At 32.8% G+C, this 22,144-nt stretch overlaps 2 protein-coding genes and 1 long non-coding RNA gene across 3 annotated transcripts; 1 reads left to right on the forward strand and 2 right to left on the reverse strand.

Annotated features, from left to right (window-relative positions):
• Window positions 1-2,573: 2,573 nt before the first annotated feature.
• LOC144551576 (uncharacterized) lies at window positions 2,574-4,412 on the reverse strand. Its single transcript, XM_078299603.1, has 3 exons — window positions 4,268-4,412; window positions 3,181-3,500; window positions 2,574-3,099 (listed from the first exon to the last, which is right to left on the reverse strand). Exons 1-3 carry the CDS (start codon window positions 4,410-4,412, stop codon window positions 2,707-2,709), a joined length of 858 nt encoding a protein of 285 aa, XP_078155729.1. The 3' UTR covers window positions 2,574-2,706.
• Window positions 4,413-7,934: 3,522 nt separating this feature from the next.
• Window positions 7,935-9,927, reverse strand: LOC144551577 (uncharacterized). Its single transcript, XM_078299604.1, has 3 exons — window positions 9,675-9,927; window positions 8,071-8,387; window positions 7,935-7,976 (listed from the first exon to the last, which is right to left on the reverse strand). The coding sequence occupies exons 1-3, from the start codon at window positions 9,925-9,927 to the stop codon at window positions 7,935-7,937; spliced, it is 612 nt and encodes a 203-aa protein (XP_078155730.1).
• Window positions 9,928-13,490: 3,563 nt separating this feature from the next.
• LOC144552062 (uncharacterized) lies at window positions 13,491-14,828 on the forward strand. The gene is made up of 3 exons (XR_013510945.1): window positions 13,491-13,759; window positions 13,924-14,007; window positions 14,369-14,828. It is a non-coding gene; the product is annotated as an uncharacterized LOC144552062 (long non-coding RNA).
• The last annotated feature ends 7,316 nt before the right edge of the window (window positions 14,829-22,144 follow it).

Genomic DNA, 22,144 nt, shown 5'->3' on the forward strand with positions numbered 1-22,144 from the left:
TGGATCTGAATTCAAAACTTACTTGCTTTATTGAATATTTTCTTATTTACATAACATTGTCTTATTTGATTGTGTTCTTTAGAGACCAATAGCATAATTGTATTATTATTAAACTTTATATAATTTAGACAAACACTAAATCATAAAGTTATTAATACGAATTCTACACATTAAAGACCCCACTTCTCATGATACATATTGAATCCAATAAATAATACTTAATTTGATCACTTCATTACGGATCTAATTTTGACAGTTTATTATTCAATATATATTTATATTATATAAAAGCTCACATATGTTGTAATTAATTGAAATTAATTCCAACGAAGCCATCAATAAGGCACACAAGAAGCGCGTGCCGGACTGGCTAAATAACCCCATGTGGTCTGGAATTTTTTTTCATAAACCATAATTAATAAAACGAATTTTACGGAACCAATATGATTGGTTTTTTTTTTCAAAAACCATAAGGACCGTATGGTCCCTTCGGTCTCCAAAATTGCATTTTTCCAGACCGTAGGGACCATACGGTCTTACAATTTTTTTTTTAAAATAGAAATTTTTTTTATTTTTTGTATTAAAATATTAGAAATATTGAATATATTTATTTGAAAATAGATGAAATATAATATAATTTGATTTATTAGAAAGACTGCAACAAATAACCCGGATCAATATTTTTCAGATCGGATTTTTCGCGGCTGTAAGAAAAATTAATATATTTCTTTATGTGTTATTGGAAAAAAATAAAAATGCTTAGATTCTGAGTTATTGATCCCGGTTCAAAATTCACTTCTAGATAATCCAGAAAATATTGTGATCCTTCTAGGACATTTAATTTATAAAAAGTTGTATGTGTTTTGAGAATTCTTTTTGAATTACAATCATTAAATAATTTAAACTTAATTCTATTCTCTGTCATTTCTCTTGGGACTTTCTTAATAAATAAGTTGTTAATTAACAATTCCAAATTCGTTTAAATGAGCTTTTTCTATATCAATCTCACCTTCATTACAAAAATCCATGATCACAATATTAATTGAAGTACGGCTGATCGATTAAAGATTCTAATTGAACCAATAGCAATTGTTCCTGACACTAATTGAATGAAAATTTTTATGGTTGTCTAATTGAACCAACATTAACAATGTACATCTTCTCATAATTAAATAAAATAACTCTACCAAGTTCTTCTGGACATGAAGGTAGAGAGAAGGCTTTCTGAATCACCAAGAGAAATTAAAAAATGGATCTGATGATTTCATATTTTGAATTGTAACTTATTTTTTAGTGTATGACATTCCATACATTGCATTGTGTTTTCCAATTAACACTAAACTGTCAGCTGAGTTTGATTCTTTGGTCGAGATTTGTTTGAATTTTTTAAATTTCAGCTCACATTGAGTTTGGTAACTTGACGTCATAATTCTCACGCAGGTTATTTGGGTTTGTGTATATGCGTGTCCCTTTGTGTTGGATTATATTTTGGCAGCCCCAAATGACAATATTTGTTAGCAAGAATTATATAATTAAACTGTCTAATTTGAATTTGTCTGTGTTAAATTTTAGGAAGATTAACTGTCTTCCATGACACTTAGAGGTACGTAAAAAATAATTTGATTGTTTGTAGAAACTAGAAGAATACGAATTAGACTTTTGTAAGGTCTTTGTCTGGTTCTGTTATTTTTTGTAAATATATCTGAAGAAACTGAGAAGGCTTTGACAAGGTGTACCTCTTGGGAGCAAGAGAATAGAGAAGAATGAGAACAGGAAATATATATGATCTTTGTGATCTTTGTCGTTGGGGCATGAAAATATTAGAAGGGATCGAGAGAACAATGGTGTTACCAGGTGAGGTATCTCTTCAACAGAAGAAAAGAAGAGTAGAGTGGGAACCAGATGAGAGAGATGGGATGTAGTAAATTGGTTTGATTGATGAAAAGATTAGATATTTAATGGACACTCCATTTTAATAAAAGGGTAAATTTGTCATTATAATTTTTAAAATAATTAAATAAAAGGGGATAAAAGAAAAAAAGTAAAGTTTATATGGGGATATTGAATATTATGAGATATTCACGGTGAAATTGGCTATTTTGAAAATTTAAATGGGTACACAGGAAATTTTCTCTTTTTTTATTACCTCAATTAAATTGACTGACCCTATATTACAAATAAACCAAACCAAAACAAAGAAAATACTTGCAACGAACTTAAAACAAACCAGATCGAGCGACAAAAAGTCCTGAATAATTATTCTCCATGTGACCCACGTGATCAACCAAAAACATCACATCAAAATCAAAATTCTTAGCCTTGAATTATTAATTAGAATAGAACATAAAACGAGCAACAGTAATTATACTAAGCATATTATTGTGGAGCTAGCTAGTCGACATGCATCTTCTCAGCGGGCTCCGGAACTTTCTTTATAGTTGCTTTGATGACAAAGAAAGTGAGAGGAAAGTACATGGCGGCAAAGAAAGTGACCGTAAAGCACATCACGGCATATATGGGATACAAGGAAAATTTGAGCTTATTTTCTACATCAAAAAAGTTTCCGGCACTGAATGAGACAAGCATAGAAGCAAATGACATGAAGAGGGAGGTCAGCCCCAGGATAAGCTTCATGGGAAGTCCCCCATCGAAATCACTTACCTGATCAGCAAATTAATAAGAATTTCAGTTTTCTATGTTGAAATGTTAAAAGGAAGAAATTCTTTTTAAGATAGGGGTTTTGGTAACCTCGTAACCGGAGGTGAGTATTGCGAGGAACATGACAATAGATGTAACAGAGAAGCAAAGAGCGATAAGAGATGAGATGGCGAACAACTGAAAAACTGGGCTTGTACTGAGGACTGGAAATCCAGACTGCTGCTCTACACCTCCTGGAACTGTGCTTGCAGATGCAAAGACCACCGTAGCAACCAGACCAGCCACCACGGAACAAGACTGGGAAATGTTTGTCAGCCATGTGCTTCCGTCTTTAAGCAGTGAAGCATGCTCCTCTATGAACAACTCCTCTGGCTTCTTTCCATTCTTGTTGATTCTTGAGAATAATTCTTCATTAATTTTTCTACTACTACTACGCACGTACTGCACACCGCCATGCATATTACATATGTTTAGTTTTTATTTAAGTTTATTCCATTTTTAGAGAGAAGAGAGAGAGATCACCTGGTACCACTTGCTCTCCCATTGCATCTTAAATGCCGCTCCAGGGTTGCTCCATGGCCGGCTGTGGCTGAGCATGGCTGCAAGATGTAGAGCACTATTTTCATCTTTATCTACTTTCCCAAATATACCCTCCACAGTTGAAAAATTTTCCAGCATGTACTTATACACGTGGACCTGGCGGAACTCCACGGCTAATAAAATAATATTTTTGTTATCCTTGTCTCTGTCCATGACTGCCACTGGATAATTCTTGAGGATTTTTTTCACCATCTCTGTTATTCCATTCTTTGCAGCTACCAATACAGGGCTTGCTAAAGCACCTGTTGAAAAAATTGTAATTTGTCAATATTCGCAATTTAATTACTATAGTTGCTGTAATGAAAGGCTTGCTGAGCCTATATGTAAATAACTTTTTACTATTAATACAACAGTTGGCGGTATTTCACCGCCAACCATAAAAAAAAAATATGTAATTTATGTCAACAAAACGTGTAGCAACATGCTTTTGATTACTCATCTCTCTTTTATAACAGTATGCATAGGAAGTTTTCTATGGTGACTCTATAATGAATTTGTGTTCTATAATTTTATGCTTGAAAAGTAAGGTATCAATACCCTGATCTTGTGTCATCCTTGGAGGGGAAGCGATATTAATGATAACTGTTCGAGACTCATTATCATCTGGTTCCTTTCCACCGCTGGCTTCCTTGTATTTCAAGAATATTTTTTGATTCACCAGTTCATTCATTATTTTCTTTGCAGCTACCAAAATAGGGCTTGCTAAAGCACATGTTGAAAAAATTGTAATTTGTCAATATTCGCAATTTAATTACTATAGTTGCTGTAATTAATGAAAGGCTTGCTGAGCCTATGTAAATAACTTTTTACTATTAATACAACTGTTGGCGGTATTTCACCGCCAACCTTAAAAAAAATTGTAATTAATGTCAACAAAACGTGTAGCAACATGCTTTTGATTTCTCATCTCTCTTTTATAACAGTATATATGCATAGGAAGTTTTCTATGGTGACTCTGTAATGAATTTGTGTTCTATAATTTTATGCTTCAAAAGTAAGGTATCAATACCCTGATCAGTAGCTTCTACTGGTGTCATCTTTGGAGGGACTTCTGAACCGATATAAAGAGTTGTTGGGAAATCATCATATGGTTCCTTTCCACCGCTGGCATCCTCGTATGCCCAGAGTGTTGAATGATTCACCAGTTCATTCATTATTTTCTTTGCATTTTTGTGTTGTTGTTTAATTTTCGTAATTGTTTTCAGTCTCGGTAATCCTTTAGGAAGACGTTATTCACAGAATGTCAGAATGATATACTAAATTAATATTGTAAACAGCTGAGCAAATTAAAGGTCGATAATAATTGGCAACTTTTCTTTCATTCAAAAGAATCTCAATTAACTGTTCCGAGTTATATTAAGAATCATACTCCTCTCTTTCTTTCTTTGGCCATGCACCGGGAAATTATAGTTGATACTATGGAGTCCGGAAACCATGATGTCATGGCATATGCCACCAATCTCCAAAATCTATCGGATATACCTCAAAGGATAAATCCAAACTATTCAAGCCGATCTACTTACACGAGTGATGCATTTATATGCAAAAATTATAAATTTTTGATGGTATATGATATCAAGTCAACCAGTCAAAAAATGACAAAAAAATGAATGAATTAAAATTACCTTAAAACCTTCTTTCTTTGACCACTTGATTTCATGTTGAATGCCATCGAAAATCAATAAATTTTGCATGTAAACATATCTCATGAAGTATATCATTTTGAATGGTTTGAATTTGTCATTCGAAGCCAATCCGATAAATTTTGAGATGGCAATACTTAGACTTAAATACTACCACTGATATCATGGTAGTCATACTTTGATACTATGTTTATATTTTGTCTTTTTCTCTATTTCTAAATACTTGTTTTCTATTGTCTAAATGAAACACCATCATGAACCAAATAAGTGTAAACAGGAATCGAATATTAATATCATTGCTATTTGTCTTTATCAGTCAAAATTTTACTTTTCTGACAAAAATTGTAATTCTAGAATTTTAAGAACTTCGAAAAGAATTGTCAATTACTTCATTTAGAAATAAAAAAAATGAACTGTGCATATTGAGCTTATAATTAGTTACTTCCTCATATACGTACGATATACCTTCTATAAGAACAACTAGTTCATCTTATTCATAGGCTCAAATAGGAGGAGCTTTTTATAATTATAAAATGACCTTTTTCAATCAAGGTACAATACCGATCACAAGAACTTTCAGCAGTTATAATTGGTATCAAAGAATAACTTGACATTTTCTTCAAGAAATTATGCAAACATATATACATGCACGTACCTATTCCAAGAACAACTAATAGGAGCTTAACGATCATCTTGAAAAATAAAATCATCGTATCATAGTTCTTCGGGTACTTTCTTCTCGGTTCCTTTTTTGCTTCAGCTTTCATGCAGGATAAAATTAAGGGGAACAATAAAAATTTATTAACACAAGTATGTTATCATTTTTTCAAAAATTTCGCTCTGTATTATTGTTTTAGTCCTTCATGAATCATTTTATGCTTTTAAATCTTAGCATGCCATACTGCCAAAAGTAATTCTTGACACAACAGAAAGAAATTCTCAATGATTATATCTTAAAATTTAATTGACGAAAGTGTATCTTGAAATTAATATATCGTACAAAACAAAAATTAAATAGAATGATCCAATGCCCGTGTATTTTATCCTTGCACAAAATTTAAAATGAAACAGTTTATCTTTCTTTTGTTTGTAAAGTAATTAATGACGTCAAATTTTGACTTTTGTTTCGTACATATAAAGAAGCCAAGAAATCAATGGTTTATGGTGATTCATTTCCACCGTTGATTTTTTCATCCTTAGTAAAACACAAGTTTAAAATTACAATCTTAATTTAACGAGAATCCATTACTTTAAAAATAAATGAAGATCAATGGTTCACATGTACTATCTGAATTTATATTTTAAATTATTAATAAAAATGGACTTGTGTTCATGAGGGAACACCAAATACATTGATATTGGATTCTCCTTCATTAAATACTGTGAGGTAAATATAGTTAAAACATTTTTTCATTTACGGTTTTATAGGGTCTTTCGTTCAAATAGTTAATTATATGAAAGTCTCTTTCCATTAGATTAATAGTTTTATACCATTAGTTAACCTTAAGAATCTAGCTAAGTGTTACAAAACTCTAAGAAAAAACTGATTGGTATAATTATAACATAATGGTTTGTATACTACACATGGATCTTCTCCACCAGAACTAGGAGTCTTACCAGTTTCTGAGCTAGAAGTTGCAATATCAAATATGAAAGTTTAGAAGTCGAGTATTACTAAATTCTAGGAGAAATTTGATAGGTATAATTATAACATAATGGTTTGTAAAGTACACATGGATCTTCTTCACTAGAACTAGGAGTCTTACCAGTTTCTGAGCTAGAAGTTGCAACAATTTTTAAGCTAGAAGCTGCAATATCAAATATGAAAGTTTAGAAGCCAAGTATTACTAAATTCTAGGAAAAAATTGACGGGTATAATTATAACATAATGGTTTGTATAGTACACATGGATCTTCTTCACTAGAACTAGGAGTCTTACCAGTTTCTGAGCTAGAAGCTGCAACAGGTTCTGAGTTAGAAGCTGCAATAGGTTCTGAGCTAGAAGCTGCAATATCAAATATGAAAGTTTAGAAGCCAAGTATTGCTAAATTCTAGGACAAAATTGATAGGTATAATTATAACATAATGGTTTGTAAACTATACATGGGTTTTCTTGAACAATATTGGGAGACTGTTTCGGGTCTTCTTCATCAGAACTGGGAGCCTTACCAGTTTTTGAGCCAAAAGCTGCAATAGCAAATGTGAAAGTTTAGTAGCCAAGATTTACTAAATTCTAAGAATGAAAAGCTTATTGGTATGATTATATCATGATGGTTTGTATATTATACATGGATTTTCAACATCAATGCAGCAAGCCTCGTAGATACCAATTTTTGAGCAACAAGCTGCAATAGGGCAAATATGAAAGTTTAGTCAACAAAAAAAGAAATGATCTATATGAACAGTGTGTTCTTATTTTGGTTAATTATATTGAGTATTTTTTCTCATACCATTAGTATTAATTATCCAGATGATAGAATGCTTCATCAGAGAATATAGGTCAATACAAACTTTGTATATTGGCATTACTTCATTTTCATATGCCGGCGGAATGTTTGGTGGTTCACCCTTTCGATGTTTTGTTTCTTTCTTCATGAAATTAAAAAATTCATACTCGAGTGGCTCTGTAATTGTACCTACAATCAAAGTATCAAATGTTCTCAACTCAAATTGTAAAGCACCACATAGCAATTATTATAATTGTAAAAATTGCAATTAACAATTAATTTTCAATCACTGAAAATGGTGTTACAATTAATATTAATGTAATTTATTGAATAAAGTAGTCAAATTGTGAAGCACCATATAGCAATTATTATTATGATAAAAATAACAGTTAAGAATTAGATTTCTATCATTGAAAATGGCATCACCCTCAAAATTAAAGTAATTTATGTAAAAAAAAAAAGTTTCAAGTACAATGATATAAAATGGTATCATATAAGCCAAAGCGAGCTCCACTCTTGAAAACAGAAGGCTTGTTAGCCAGAGTGTGGAGTGCAGTTTCTCCCCTTGAATTGACATAATTCGAATTCACCAACCGGGGATATAGATGAATGATCTCATTTGCCAAATCTACAATCAATACATTTGAATAGTTATATTATGACTTACTTTTTATTTTATTTATTATTTTTATGTGGAAAAAGCGCATACCAAATTGTTCCACTTTAATGGCATAGTGAAGGATATTGTCACCATCATCTGCCCTACAGTGAGTGATGTCTCTCTTTAATAAGCTGTCTTTATCAATTTGCAACTTTTCTTTCTTATGGATGGCAAGCTCAAGCTGAAAGAAGACATCCTTATTTCCGTGACGCACTGCCGAAAAGAGAGGAGTCTCCTGAAGGTTGTTACGTGCACTGGTTACCATATCTGGACACAATTCTGCAATCTTCCTGCAAACTTTCTTTAGTCCGATAGCCGCCGCCAGATGAAGTGGGGTATTCCCAGTTTTGTTCTTTTTGTTCAAGATTTCGGTCATATCTGTGAGAATTGCATCAAATATTCTTAGAATTCAAAATGAAAATTTAATTGTGGTCTACATGGTTATGGATTAAATTGTTAGTATCCTCTCAAACTGGGTATGAACATAAATAAATCTCGTCATTGAAAAAAATATAATAAATTTTGGTGAAGTAGTATAGAGATCTAAAACTATCATTTTTATCTCTTACACATACAAAAATTTCTTATGTATATATAGACCTAATATAACATTTGAATTTTCCAACAAAAAAATAAATGACTATTATAGGATGTGAGGTACAATGTGGCATGAAAGACACATGAGGTACGTATTTCAACTCTCCTATTACGATATAAACACTTTTTCAGAAGCAATGCGTAGAATTCTGAATTAAAAAAAAATTTTGTTCCAAAAAATCCTTTTGGACTAACATTATAAATTATATATTCTTTTAAAAATGTATCTTCTTAATAACTAAGTTTATAGTTAACAGAAATTAGTAGGGACTGACGAAGTGTGTTATAACCTTCTGCCAAATTTGATAAAAAGTTAATTACTGTATCATCCTTTCTTGCATGTGTTTTATAATATTGTATAATCTCAGTTCTATTTGTGTACAATTGTCACCGTCTTTGAAATTTATCACTTATGACCTTTAAGTAAATAATATTTGTTTCGTCTTGATTGAATATGTTTCCAGGTTCATTGCTGATATACCATATATAATATATTTGAAGGATCCTACAGAATTTACATGCTCAGGAAGGGCTCGTTTTACATTTTCCTTGTTCAGTATTTAATCTTCTCATACTGCCAAATGGGCTCTACATATAGTTTTTATCCAATAGCTATAGGTAAAACATTTTAATTAATTCCATATTAAAAGCCCTAATTATTGCATTGTGTCCATAAAACATCAAGAGCCTCAGTTAATTATTTATATGTTAAAGCATTAGTTAATTAATACATATATTATTTCAAATTCTTTTCTGCAACTTTTAGGTGCCGATTTGAAAGTAGGTAATTGGGCAATTAGAAATAAAGATTTTTAAGTTGGGCAACTTAAAAAGGAATCATCAAACAGTACAAATAATTAAGGATATGTATATGTACATATGTTAGCAGTAACTTCCTGCAAACCCCACAACAGTTTTGGCAACTGAGGAACCAATTAAAAGGTTTGCATTATATGAAAATGGCAGAATTTTAAATGATACATCACATAGCCGTATATGATACCTGGTATATAGCTATTATATATATAGCATATTGTTTTTTTTTTCTTAGATATAAAGTAGTAATACCTTCGTTAAGCTGAACGATATTGAGGAGTTCTAAAACTACTTTTTCCGGGGCACTAGAAACTGCAACATGAAGTAAGGTGTCCTTGGCACGTGTAATAGGCATGCCTTGGACTTCCTCGTTTCTGTAGTAGAGACGCGTCACCTTGAACCAATTGCGATTCATTGCTTCATTAAAGAGCTCCATCCTGATCGGATTGTACAATGAGTTGTCATCAGAAGGTTTTGGTGGGGGTTCAACAGAAGGTGTGGACATTGTTATTACTCCCTCTCTTTTTTTTTTTGTGACTTTCGTTTGATAGGTAGAGAGTACCAGAGATATTATGATCCCTTTTATAAGGAACAAACTAGCAAGGAGAGCTTGTAGTTGTGTGTGATTCACTGCTCTTCAATGCTTAATATTTACGTAGTAGATTTATCATATCTGTGTCCTTACAAAAAGGAAAAGAGAAAGCTACTTGGGCCAGGAATAAAGAACCTTAATTACGTGTTGAAGTGCTTCAAGAGTCGTCTCTTTCAAATAAACTGGTTATAATTTTTTTTTAGTGAGTCATTAATACTTCATAAAAAGTAGGAGTAAACATAATATATATTTTTTTAATTTTATTCAAATTTAGAACAAATTAAGGTATATGTAATTTAGTAAAAAAAAGTGCAACTTAATTATTATTTATGTAATTTAGTAAAATCAATTTCAAAATGACAAGTAAACCTCTTATTTTTAATACTGAATATATTGAGACTTATAATTAAGAAAAGAGTAGAATTAAACAACTTACAACACACATTATCAGTTTACATGATTCAATATGAGCAACTAATATTACAAAACTTATTGACTAATAGACCTGGCAAATCAGACAAGTCAGTTTCTATTCGGATTGGATGGAGTTAGTTTCAGATAATTACTTTTAGGTTTAATAGATACGTATGTATTGGACTTAAATTGAACAGATCGATTAATTTCAGTGTCAGTATATTTTTCAGATTTGAATAATTAACTAAAAAAAATGCATAGGTTTCTGTACTTGGTTTATGGTGGAATTTGTAATGTGAACAAGAACAGGATGATGCTTGTGATAGGTTTCCATTTTGGATATCTATACATGTATTATTTTGATTTTGTAATGAAATCCGTGGTATATCCACTATCTTTCAAAAAGAAAAAAAAAAGAAAAAGAAAAAGAAAGAGAAAGAGAAAGAGAAAGAGAAAAAGAAAGAGAAAGAAAAAAAGAAAAAGAAAAAGAACAAGAAAAAGAAAAAGAAAAAGAAAAAATATATATATATGAGTTGGATTATACAAGTTCTGAATTTTTCAAGTTTTGGACCAATCTCAATAATTTGGATGTCGGGTTGATTATATTTATGCTATGTTGCATGGATACGGGTACGGGTATCGTATCGGATACGGCAATACGGTAATTTTCAAAAATCAAAGATTCAATACGCCTATTATATATATTATTTTTCATTATTTTAATTATATTATTAAAAACATTTGTATACATTTAATATAATTTTGGAGTCTAAGAATAACATTAAATATAAAAAAAATTCTGGATAAATACAATAGCCTAGGTTTACAATAAATAAAATAGCTACTAATTTCTAACATGAAATGTTAGTTAGCCTATTGGTCGAGAGGTGTCCATGAGCAGGAGCGTTGTCTACACCAGCGCGGTTCGCTTTGAATAGGAGCATTGTTATAAAATGCGGCTTTTATTTTTTATTTTAATATATGGTTTCATATGCGGATTTTTATGTAGATTTATATATGCGAATTTTTTTATTAAATATTTAATATTAATATATATATATATTAAAATAAACAGTTTAATATTAAAAAGTCGCTATGAACATTTAGTATTAGAATACAATTAATATTAGAGATGTATTGCATCTGCATATTATAATACCTTAATTTTGGATGCCGGAATGAACAGTGCTCGCCCCAGATCTGCCACACGATTCAGCATCGATGGCTGAAGTTCATTCCACCTGACGTCAGCTGACGTCACTTCGTTTTTGCGGAAATTAATTTGGGCTGGGCTGTCACTGCAGTTTTTTAAAAAAAATATCCCCGCATATATCAGAAAGGTTCTTCCCCAGCAAGTCTCAACTCCTTCAAATGACCCAACAAAAAAAAAAAAAGGCGAAAATTGAAATCACTGCCTCAGCTCCTCACGATCGCGCATACGGCTACACCTGGCTATCGATTTCTCCCCCATGTGCTACACGTAGCACGACCTCGCTACGTGGTCTTCCCGCTATGACCGCGTTCTTAGGTCAGCTTATATTTCGCTCCCGTCTGCTACTCGCTGTCCTTCCCGCCAGCCCATCCTCTTCCTGGCGCTAATCTGGAGGGAGGCCGCAATTCTCACTGTCGTTGGTCCTCGTCGCTGCTCCGAGGTACGTTACTACTCTCCTTATTCCAAACAAATGATTTGATTTTGCACTTAATTAAAACCTAACTTACTTTAATTTCTCCCCTCTCCCTACATATTTCTCTATGATTTACCTTACTATATTGGCTCTGAGTATATGTCAATTGCCATTTGATTGCGTCTATTGGACTAAAATCCAACCTCTAGAAATGTATGTAGGTGTGTAAACATGCCTCAAACATAGTCGCCAACCCATATAACAGCCTTATGACATGGTATCAGACATGCCATATACATAGAAGCAAAGAAATAAGCATAGTGCTTATACTGGTATGCTATCTGATCAATAAAATCACCAAATACAAAACCTATCATAAGAAGATAGCTCCCAATGTTGACAAATTCTAAAATTGGATGGGCTAATAGAGCATGACATGCCAGGTCTCTTACCAAAATATGTTATTTGTTGGAATTGTTAAATAGGTTTAACCATCTGTTGAATCTCATACTGGCAGAAAAAAATACCAGTACTATTTCTTCAAAGGCACTGGTACCAAGTTATGGTACCGTTGGCTGTGCTTTAGGTTCCAGTTATTACACTTTCCGTCTCATGACGTAACAACGATTCTTTACTCTAGATTTTTTTTAGGTAGTTTTCAATAATTTGATCATTTTATTATATGAGGTATTTTTTAACTTATCATTAGGATCCAATTAATTCCTCCATTAAATTTCTTTAATTTTGTGAATTTAAAGGCCTCACAGCTATTTGAAGATGAGTTTTTTGTTCGGCAAGAAGAAAACCCTTAATGGTACGCTTTAATTGAAACTGGATATCTTAATGTGTGCTTTGCCTATTGTAAATAGTCCTTGGCTCCTTGCATACTTCATTATATATTTTTTAAATCGAGGACATGTAAACCAATTTGCATGTTCTTTATTTATTTTGGATGTTAACATCATTTTTTATGTCGACCTAAGCTTTCTATACTGGTAGACCAATTTGCTGATAAATTTGCCATGAAATTATATTAATTTCATGATTATGTAGGCTTACATGAATCATATGAAATTCACTCTTATTTAAAATCCTCATGAAAACAATACTTGGATGAAAAGCTTCACATCTTTTAGAACATTAACCTCACTCATTCTAGAAATCATCTCAATCAGAAACCCAACACCTTCTCGACTTTCCTTCTTCTACATGACATCTACAAAATTCAACACCAGCTTAATTTTAGAATTCAATGCCTTGTCAGTTATAGTTTCTCTTGCATAATCTACAAAAGTAATTCATTGTTTCACCTTTTTTGCATCATCAAATGACTTCGGTTCAGAAATCTATTGATGGCATTGCACTCAAGTAACCCTGAAATAGAATCTCTAGACATCTGAAGTTTACTCTTTATCAGGATTGAAAACTTCCCAGCCTGATAAGAGAAAAGAGATTGGTGATCTGCGGTAAGAATTAATTAATATATTTATCAGTGAGACTATGGTACTATCCATAGTACAGATTGGTCCGTACTATTGATCAATATCTCTGTTTTCAAAGTCGAAATGGTCAATCTGAACTGTTGAGTATGATCTCCACATGAAAATGTACTTGCAGACCAAATTTTATATTTTTTTAATTTATTATTTTATAGGTAAAATATCACTACTTTTCTGTTCTGCCAGGGAGTAACACATCAGAAGTAGGTTAGTTAATTTTTGCTACTCTCGCACACATTTGCAACATGAGATTGATTTATTGGTATGAGATACAAATTATGTTGCAGACTTGCAGTTTCTGATTTTAGTACTGTACTTATCAATATGTTGTGAATTGATACTGTATACTTCTTTTTATGTTTGTTTTGCAGAGAGTGAAGAATCTTGACATAATAGAACTACTTAATCAACTGCCAAACCTACAAGTACTTCTATGTTGCTTGCTTAATTGCGTGGTAAATGTTTACTTATTAATTATATAGTTGGAAATTACATAGAAACTGTAAGTCTTTGATATTATTTCCGTTTCTTTTCATATACATATAATCTGTAAGGAGCAGTACTATCCTACAATGTTTTAGTTTAACATGGACTAACAATTGTGAGTTTTCTTATTGTAAGAAAATATTAATTGGTCCAATCTTCATGAAGTTGATTTTCTTTATTTTCCATCCTTTTTTAATTTAGGAGTTCTCTAATTGTAAGAAAGTATTGGTAATCTTGATAATGTTTTCTTACTGTCATCTATTTTAATTCGGTACATTTCTTTAGCTTAAAATATTTTTTCATAATTTAATTGTATGTTTCTTTTGGCAGGTTGCTCTTGAGAGTGAAGATATAGATTAATTAGTCACGACATAATAAATTTGGTTAATAAGGTTCTTCTTAAACATATGGAGTAGCTTAAAATTTTCTAACTGTTAACATATTTTGCTAAAGGTTTTGTAATATTGTACTAACACAGTTATTATCTGATATGCAAAGGAATGACGCCATTAGAGTGCTAGACATTTATAGAAGAGCCACCCACCGGATACCCAATGTAAAGGAATAACCTTGATTTTCCCTTTTCTCAATGTAATTATATTAATTAATATTTACAGATTTTTTATATGTAAGCCATAGAAACTCTAATTTGGCTTATATGATGTTAGACAGTTTGCGTTACTCTTTTTGCTTTCTTTGGGTGCAATAACATTTACTAAAGTGGTTAGTGGAAAAAGAAGTAACTGAAGCGAATGAAACCGGTGCCGAGAATTGACTCTCACGATTAATTCCATGACACCTTTGGCATATCTTTTCTCACTCAGACTGAATTTTTTTTTTTCACATGAATAGTATAATTTAGTTCAAAAGTTACCCATATCTTTTCTCTTTCCTCTCTTGCTGCCGAACAGGGCCTTAATGGGTTATGGATTCGGGTTCAGAACCTTTCTAATGTGTTTTGAATGTTTTTAAATTTTTATAACATTGGCTTTCAGGACCGCATATGCAGTCTGCATAATAATTTTTTATAATTATTATTTATGTGGTTGCTTACTGCATATGCACTTAGTGGATTAATTACACCCCAGTTGGGTATATCCTATCCTGCCCGCCCGTATTCTATGCTCGGGATACTCATGTCCGAGCTTGGCTATAGGTCGGGTAAACGGGTAAACGGGTACATTGGTACGGGTAAAAAATGGACCGGTCACTATTTTTTTTGGGCAAAAATCCGATCATACTCGGACCGACTTATATTTGTACCCGACCATACCCGTGTCCGTTGTGCCCGTACCCATGTACTCGTACCCGTGCCCATGCCCGTATACCCTACCTATCCCTACCCGGGTACCCTACCCGACCCACTTTATTTTGAAATTCAAAATTTTCAAAAAACCCTCTACTTTATTTTTAATTTCTATTTTTTAAATTATGTTTTTTAAATTATGTTTTTTAATTTCTGTTTTTCAGATTTATTTTTAACCTATTGAAAATAAATGAACGTTTACAAAATATATTATCAATTTAAAATGTAAACTAAAAATTTCGAGATATAAATAAATTATGAAACTATATAATTAGAATGAGAATTTGAAAATAAAATAAAATGACTCGTGTAATATTTTTTTAAAATGTTTATACTTTGCAGTAATAATTTTTCTTGTAAAAATTATAATGAAATTTGTTCGAAATGATTTTGAACCAAACAGTATGTTATAACTTTTATATCAAGTAGCTAGTTTGAAACTTGGTAGCTTTGCATCTTCAACCGTAATTGACACGTTCAAGGAATGTTTTGATGGCATAAATCGTAATGAAATGCAAATTTTAATCAAATATCCTTCCTAATTTTTTATTTTTATTTTTTAGGCTAAGAGGAACAAATTCGCTAATTGATTATGAGACGGCCAAATTTTTGTAAAAGCTGTTAAAGAGCTCACTTAAATAAATTTGTCTAGTATAATTTTCTAAGGCATTATTTTTATTTTGAAGATTACAAATTTGAAATTCAGTGTATATTTCAAAGATGATTTAAGGTTTTAAAACCTTACCTTTGTGCACAACTATTTTTTAACAAGTTTGGATGAAGTACATTTTAGAATTATTGATCAAGTACTATATATCTGGGACAAAATTGAATTATTTAATATGAAGTCCATGGACTATATATCAACATGATATTATTTTTGTCAAAAATAAATTTTAACATATTTTTGGATAATTTTAGTAATATATATCTAAAAAATACCGTCAAACGATTACAAAATATTTTCACTCAATTTTATACTCCTAGAGACAAGTAAATTCAAATTATGGTTATGGTGTAAAATTTTGATACTTGCATTATTAATCCAATTAAAAAAAAAATGAAAGGATCGAATGCTGTCTTTGATGGCACTAGATACCTTAATTAATCTTATTTCTTAAACTATGGTTATGATGTCTTTGAGAAAATTGACAAATTGCCTAGTTACATATCCCAATTATATTGGTCATACATGGTTTAAACTAACACATGCGTTTTGTTTCCTGCAAGTCTAATTTTTTGTTTTATATTTTATTAAAGATAATTAGGATACATCTTAATTGTAAGTACATCAAGTAGTAGATATATTGGCACACATACACTAAGAATAATAGTCATTAATACATTTATAGACATTCCTATCTACATTTTAATAAGTAAACTGATGAAAAACATCATTATATATCCTAAATAAATAAATAAAACTAACATATACTTATCTTAAGTTTGAAATTTTATTATTGAATATAATTTTACCACTAAAATCCATCCATTTAAGAATCCATTTATTTATCTTAAGTTGAAATTTTATTATTGAATAAGTAACTTTTATTTTTTAATCTATTGCTTTAAAATAATTCATAATTATTTTTAAAGTAATTGATTTAAATTTTTTTTATTTATATTTTATTGTTTTAAAGTACTTGATTTAGGATATTTTTTTGTACCAATTGAAAATAAATGAACGTTTATAAAATATATTATCAATTTAAAATGAACGTTTAGAAAATATATTATCAATTTAAAATGTAACCTAAAAATTTTGAGATATAAATAAATTATGAAACTATATAATTAGAAAGAGAATTTGACAATAAAATAAAATGACTCGTGTAAAGAAATAAATAAATACAATTGTACTTAGCCGATTAAACATACAAATTTTCGCAAGAATAATTTGTATATGTAAGTTACAAATTTTATTTTTGTAGGAATTATAAAAATATGACTTGATAATTTTATGTATATATATATGAGGAGGGATCGGATTACACCTTTTTTTTTGTGACACCGATTACACCCTATATTTACAAAGTCCAAACAGTTGATCCAAACCGTTCAACTTGTTGGATATATTAAAATGAGCTTGCAGATCAAATTTTATATTTTTCTGATTTTTTTTACTATTTATTAAGATGGGTACAAAAATTCAACAGTCTAAATATAGCGATTTTGTTAAATACTTAATAAATAGTAAAAAAATTCCAAAAAATGTAAAATTTGATCTGCAAGCACATTTTAACATATCCAACAAGTTGAACGGTTTGGATCGACTGTTTGAACTTTGAAAACTTTGAAAATGAAGAGTGTAATTCGGTGTCACCAAAAAAGAGTGTAATCGGACCCCTCCTCTATATATATATATATACACTATTTGATATTGAACTATTCAGATTTTAAAAGTCGAATTATAAACACGTAATAATATTTATACGACACTGTTAAAAAAAACATAAAAAATAGAAAAAAAAATAACAGGAAAAAAAAAGGAAAAAAAAGGAAAAAAAAAAGGAAAAAAAAAACAGAAAAAAAAAACAGAAAAAAAAAACAGAAAAAAAAAAAGAAAAAGAAAAAAAAAACCGGACCTACCCGGACCGCCGTACCTCTCAAGAGTACCATGGGCACGGGTATAGGACGGGCAGGGCACGGTTTTTGAAAAAAATACCCGAGATACCCGTCTACCCGTGATACCCGTGCCCGACCAATACCCTTGCCCCTGCCCGGGTATACCCGGCCCGCCCTGCCCGACTTTAATCCATTATATGCACTGCATAGAACCGTATTTTATTACACTGATTCAGAGCTGTATCAGGACCCCATCCATGTCCAGACGAGTCAGAGCCGTATCTGAGACCGTATCGGCTAATATAGGATAATATAGGATACGCCACATAATAGAGCTAAATCTGAATATATTTTAAAAAGGACTCCACAACTAAATTTGAATATATTTTATCAGGTGTACAATTTTGTTCGGTTCATATTAATTCAAATTGGTATAATTGTTCGAATATTCAATATTTATGAATTTATTTAGGTTTGGATACTTTTGAATTCGATTAATCACGAGTTCGGATCATTTATTTTTTAAATTTTTAGTAGGTTCGAATCGGATTGGATTGTAAATTTTATGAATAGAGCTATTTCGGTTGGTTCGAATTTAATCAAGGATATATTAAGTTCTATTATCTTCTTTTTGATAATCAATTGGGTGAAGACAAATGTGAGAACTTTAAAATACCGCAACAACTGTGAGCAATACACAACCCAACATACAATATAAAAGGGGTCGCTTATTGCTCTTATTCCTTGTTTGCAATTAGAGAAAAATTTGAATGCTTCTTGATTTATCCTTTTTACTTTATTTCACTTCCTTCATTTAGATTGATAAGAAAAAAAGAAAAGGAAAAAGGAGACATGCTCTGAGAGATGCCAAATGTAGTAAGAAAAAAAAGGAAAAAAAAAGGACATGCTCTGAGAGATGTCAAATATAGTGTCTGACAAGGCAACTGATCAATATTTTCAAAATGAAAAGGCAAAATAATACAAACTAAAATTAACATTTTTGTTTTTAACAATTGCATATCCCTCAAATGTGTTGTAGTGTCATGGCACTAATTAAGTGGATCATTGTTCAGGTAAAAAGTTTAGTATCTTTGGACTTAACAACTAAAACCATGTACTGGTAAATGAAAGATTTCAAGACTTGAGAGAAATTGATCTTTATTGATTATTGAATAGAGTACAATAGCTGTTTATATAGGTTGTGTATTAAGACACTAACCAAATGTCTAACTATCTAACTATCAGTCTAACCGCCTAACAGCATTCCTTTATTACAATCAATCACTAACTAACTAAGCTAGTCTATCTCATCTAGATGAGCTTGGTGCAGTGAACCAGCAGTTCCTGTATTAGCCCCCCTACAAGCTGAAGGCAACTCAGTGACTGTAAGCTTGGACTTGAGAGACAGAAAATGAGGTGCGGCAAGGGGTTTGGTGAGAATATCAGCGATTTGATCTCGTGTCGAGAGAAACTGAATGTGCAAGGTTTTATTGGCTACCCGTTCACGAACAAAATGGAAATCAATCTCGACATGTTTTGTCCTTGCATGAAACATTGGATTGGAGGCTAGAAAAGAAGCCCCAATATTGTCACACCAAAGCGTGGGAGCAGAAGATAAGGAGACTTTCAATTCAGATAGCAGAAATTGAACCCAAGAAATTTCGGCACTTGTGACGGCTAGACTTCGATATTCGGCTTCAGTACTCGACCGAGCCACAGTCGGTTGTTTTTTTGATCCCCAAGAAATGAGATTAGGCCCGAGATATACACAATAACCCGAGGTGGATTTTCTATCATCCGGAGAGCCGGCCCAATCCGCATCCGAGTAGGCATGAAGGGTGAAGGAGGAGGCCGGTTTGAGAGATAACCCATGTGAAATTGTGCCATTTAAGTACCGCAAAATCCTTTTTACAGCAGCCCAATGTGATGTAGTGGGGGAGTGCATAAATTGGGATACTTTGTTCACCGAATAAGAGATGTCGGGTCGGGTAATGGTCGCATATTGCAATGCTCCAACTATGGACCGGTACAAGTGTGGGTCATCAAAAGGATCACTGTCATGCAAGGAAAGTGTAGAGTTAGGAACCATAGGAGAGGGGCAGGGGTTGGCATGAGACATTTTGGCACGGCTCAAGAGATCTGTGACATATTTTGTTTGAGATAGATGCATGCCAGTAGAAGAAGTGGAGACCTCTATGCCAAGGAAAAAATGTAAAGGTCCAAGGTCTTTGAGCGCAAACTTTTTTTGAATGGTTGAGATGAAGTTGTGAACAACACTTGAGTTGTTACCCGTGATAATGATATCATCGACATACACGAGTACAACAATCAAAGTGTCATGAGAAGATAGAATAAAGAGAGAAGGGTCATAATGTGATGCACGAAAGCCGTGAGCAAGAAGAGCGGCACTCAACGTGTGAAACCAAGCGCGTGGGGATTGTTTGAGGCCATAGAGCGCTTTAGATAATCGACACACATGATTTGGAGAAGAAGGATCGACGAAACCGGGTGGTTGTGCCATAAACACCGTTTCATGAAGGTCGCCATGTAAAAAAGCGTTTTGAACATCTAATTGGCGAAGTGACCAACCGTGAGAGATGGCAAGAGTTAAAACAATTCGAATGGTGGTAGGTCTAACCACCGGACTAAACGTATCAAAAAAGTCAACTCCCTCCTCTTGATGGAACCCCTTAGCTACTAAACGGGCTTTATAGCGCTCAATAGACCCGTTAGCATGGCGTTTAATTTTAAACACCCATTTACACCCAAGTACATTCTGATTCGGGTCTGATGGAACAAGATCCCAAGTGTGATTAGAGATGAGTGCATCGTATTCTTTTTGCATTGCCGCGATCCAATGGGGATGTTTTTGTGCTTGATTAAAAGTGGAAGGTTCTGTCTCAAGAAATGACTGAGTGGTGAATGCAATGTGATCAGGAAATAGCCGAGGTTTTCTGGTATGATCTCGAGTTCTGGTTGTCATAGAATGAGTGGAAACAGAAGAAACAGGAACCAGAGGAGTTTGAGAAATAGTAGAGGCGCCAGATTTAAAGTGGACTGGGTTCGGATCAGATGCAGCAGGGGAAGGATGGTCCAAAAGATGGAAGGGGTCTGGATTCGGTGCAGCTGGGGTTGGACCCGCATGGTTGGAGGAAGAAGGGTGCACCAAGGGGAGAAAGGTGCTTAGATCCGATGCAAGCATTGGAGGACCTGCACGGTTGGAGGAAAATGGAGGGTTGGAGGTAGCAGAATCCCCTACAACAGGAGCTGGACCCGACGGGTTGGAGGAAAGTGAGCCTATAGGGGATAGCAGAGGCAGCCAGCAATTATAATCAGAGGCAGAATCATCCGAGAGCTGTAATTTCTTGAAGGGAAATAGATTTTCATCAAAGATTACATGCCTGGAAATAAAAATTTTGTTAGAATCTAAATGAAGGCATTTATATCCCTTTTGACAAAGTGAGTATCCAAGAAAAACACACGGTAAAGACCGGGGTTGGAGTTTGTGATCATTATAGGGCCTTATGTACGGGAAGCATAGACATCCCAAGACCCGTAAGAACATGTAATCGGGTGTTTTCCCGAAGAGTCGAAAGAAAGGAGAAGGAGCATTGTCGGATGAAGGAAGTCGGTTAATCAAATAAACCACGCTAGAGAAAATATCATCCCAATATGATGTAGGAAAGGAAGCATGAGCCATGACGGCTAAGGCAAGTTCAATAATATGCCGATGCTTTCGTTCGGATACACCGTTTTGTTGTGGTGTGTATGGGCATGTTTTTTGATGAACAATGGAGGGAAAAAGCCGGGATAATTGAAAATATTCGGCACCACCATCCGTACGAAGCGTTTTGATAGAATGTGAGAGTAAATTTTCAACTTGAGATTTAAAAGAAGAAAATACGTTCACAACCTCATCTTTAGAATGTAGAAAATAAATCCAAACATAACGGGTAAAATCATCCACAAAAATCACAAAATACCGAAATCCATTATGAGATACAACGGGTGCGGGTCCCCAAACATCCGAGTGAACAAGTTCAAGGGGAGAAGAAGAAGTAGAAGAAGAAGGAGAAAAAGGGAGTTTATGCGCCTTAGCCTCACAACAATGATGGCATAAGGAAATTTTATTCGAGATACAAGGTAAACTATGCTCATGTAAAAACTTCAAAGTAGTGGATGAGGAAGGATGCCCAAGCCTAGTGTGCCATAGGTCGGCCGAAACCCGCTCTCCA

This window comes from Carex rostrata, chromosome 3 (genome assembly GCF_964058835.1).
Source record: "Carex rostrata chromosome 3, lpCarRost1.2, whole genome shotgun sequence".
Classification (NCBI taxonomy): domain Eukaryota; kingdom Viridiplantae; phylum Streptophyta; class Magnoliopsida; order Poales; family Cyperaceae; genus Carex; species Carex rostrata.

What these genes read in the sequence shown, in the direction of transcription:
- LOC144551576 (XM_078299603.1), bottom strand. Translation starts at nt 4,412, where the DNA reads ATGAATGAACTGGTGAATCATTCAACACTCTGGGCATACGAGGATGCC. An exon ending in AGTAGAAGCTACTGATCAGG is followed by an intron (nt 3,501 to 4,267) that starts GTATTGATACCT and finishes TTTTTTCAACAG; the next exon opens with GTGCTTTAGCAAGCCCTGTA. An exon ending in GGGAGAGCAAGTGGTACCAG is followed by an intron (nt 3,100 to 3,180) that starts GTGATCTCTCTC and finishes GGCGGTGTGCAG; the next exon opens with TACGTGCGTAGTAGTAGTAG.
- LOC144551577 (XM_078299604.1), bottom strand. Translation starts at nt 9,927, where the DNA reads ATGTCCACACCTTCTGTTGAACCCCCACCAAAACCTTCTGATGACAAC. An exon ending in TATCGTTCAGCTTAACGAAG is followed by an intron (nt 8,388 to 9,674) that starts GTATTACTACTT and finishes CAATTCTCACAG; the next exon opens with ATATGACCGAAATCTTGAAC. An exon ending in TCCTTCACTATGCCATTAAA is followed by an intron (nt 7,977 to 8,070) that starts GTGGAACAATTT and finishes TATTGATTGTAG; the next exon opens with ATTTGGCAAATGAGATCATT.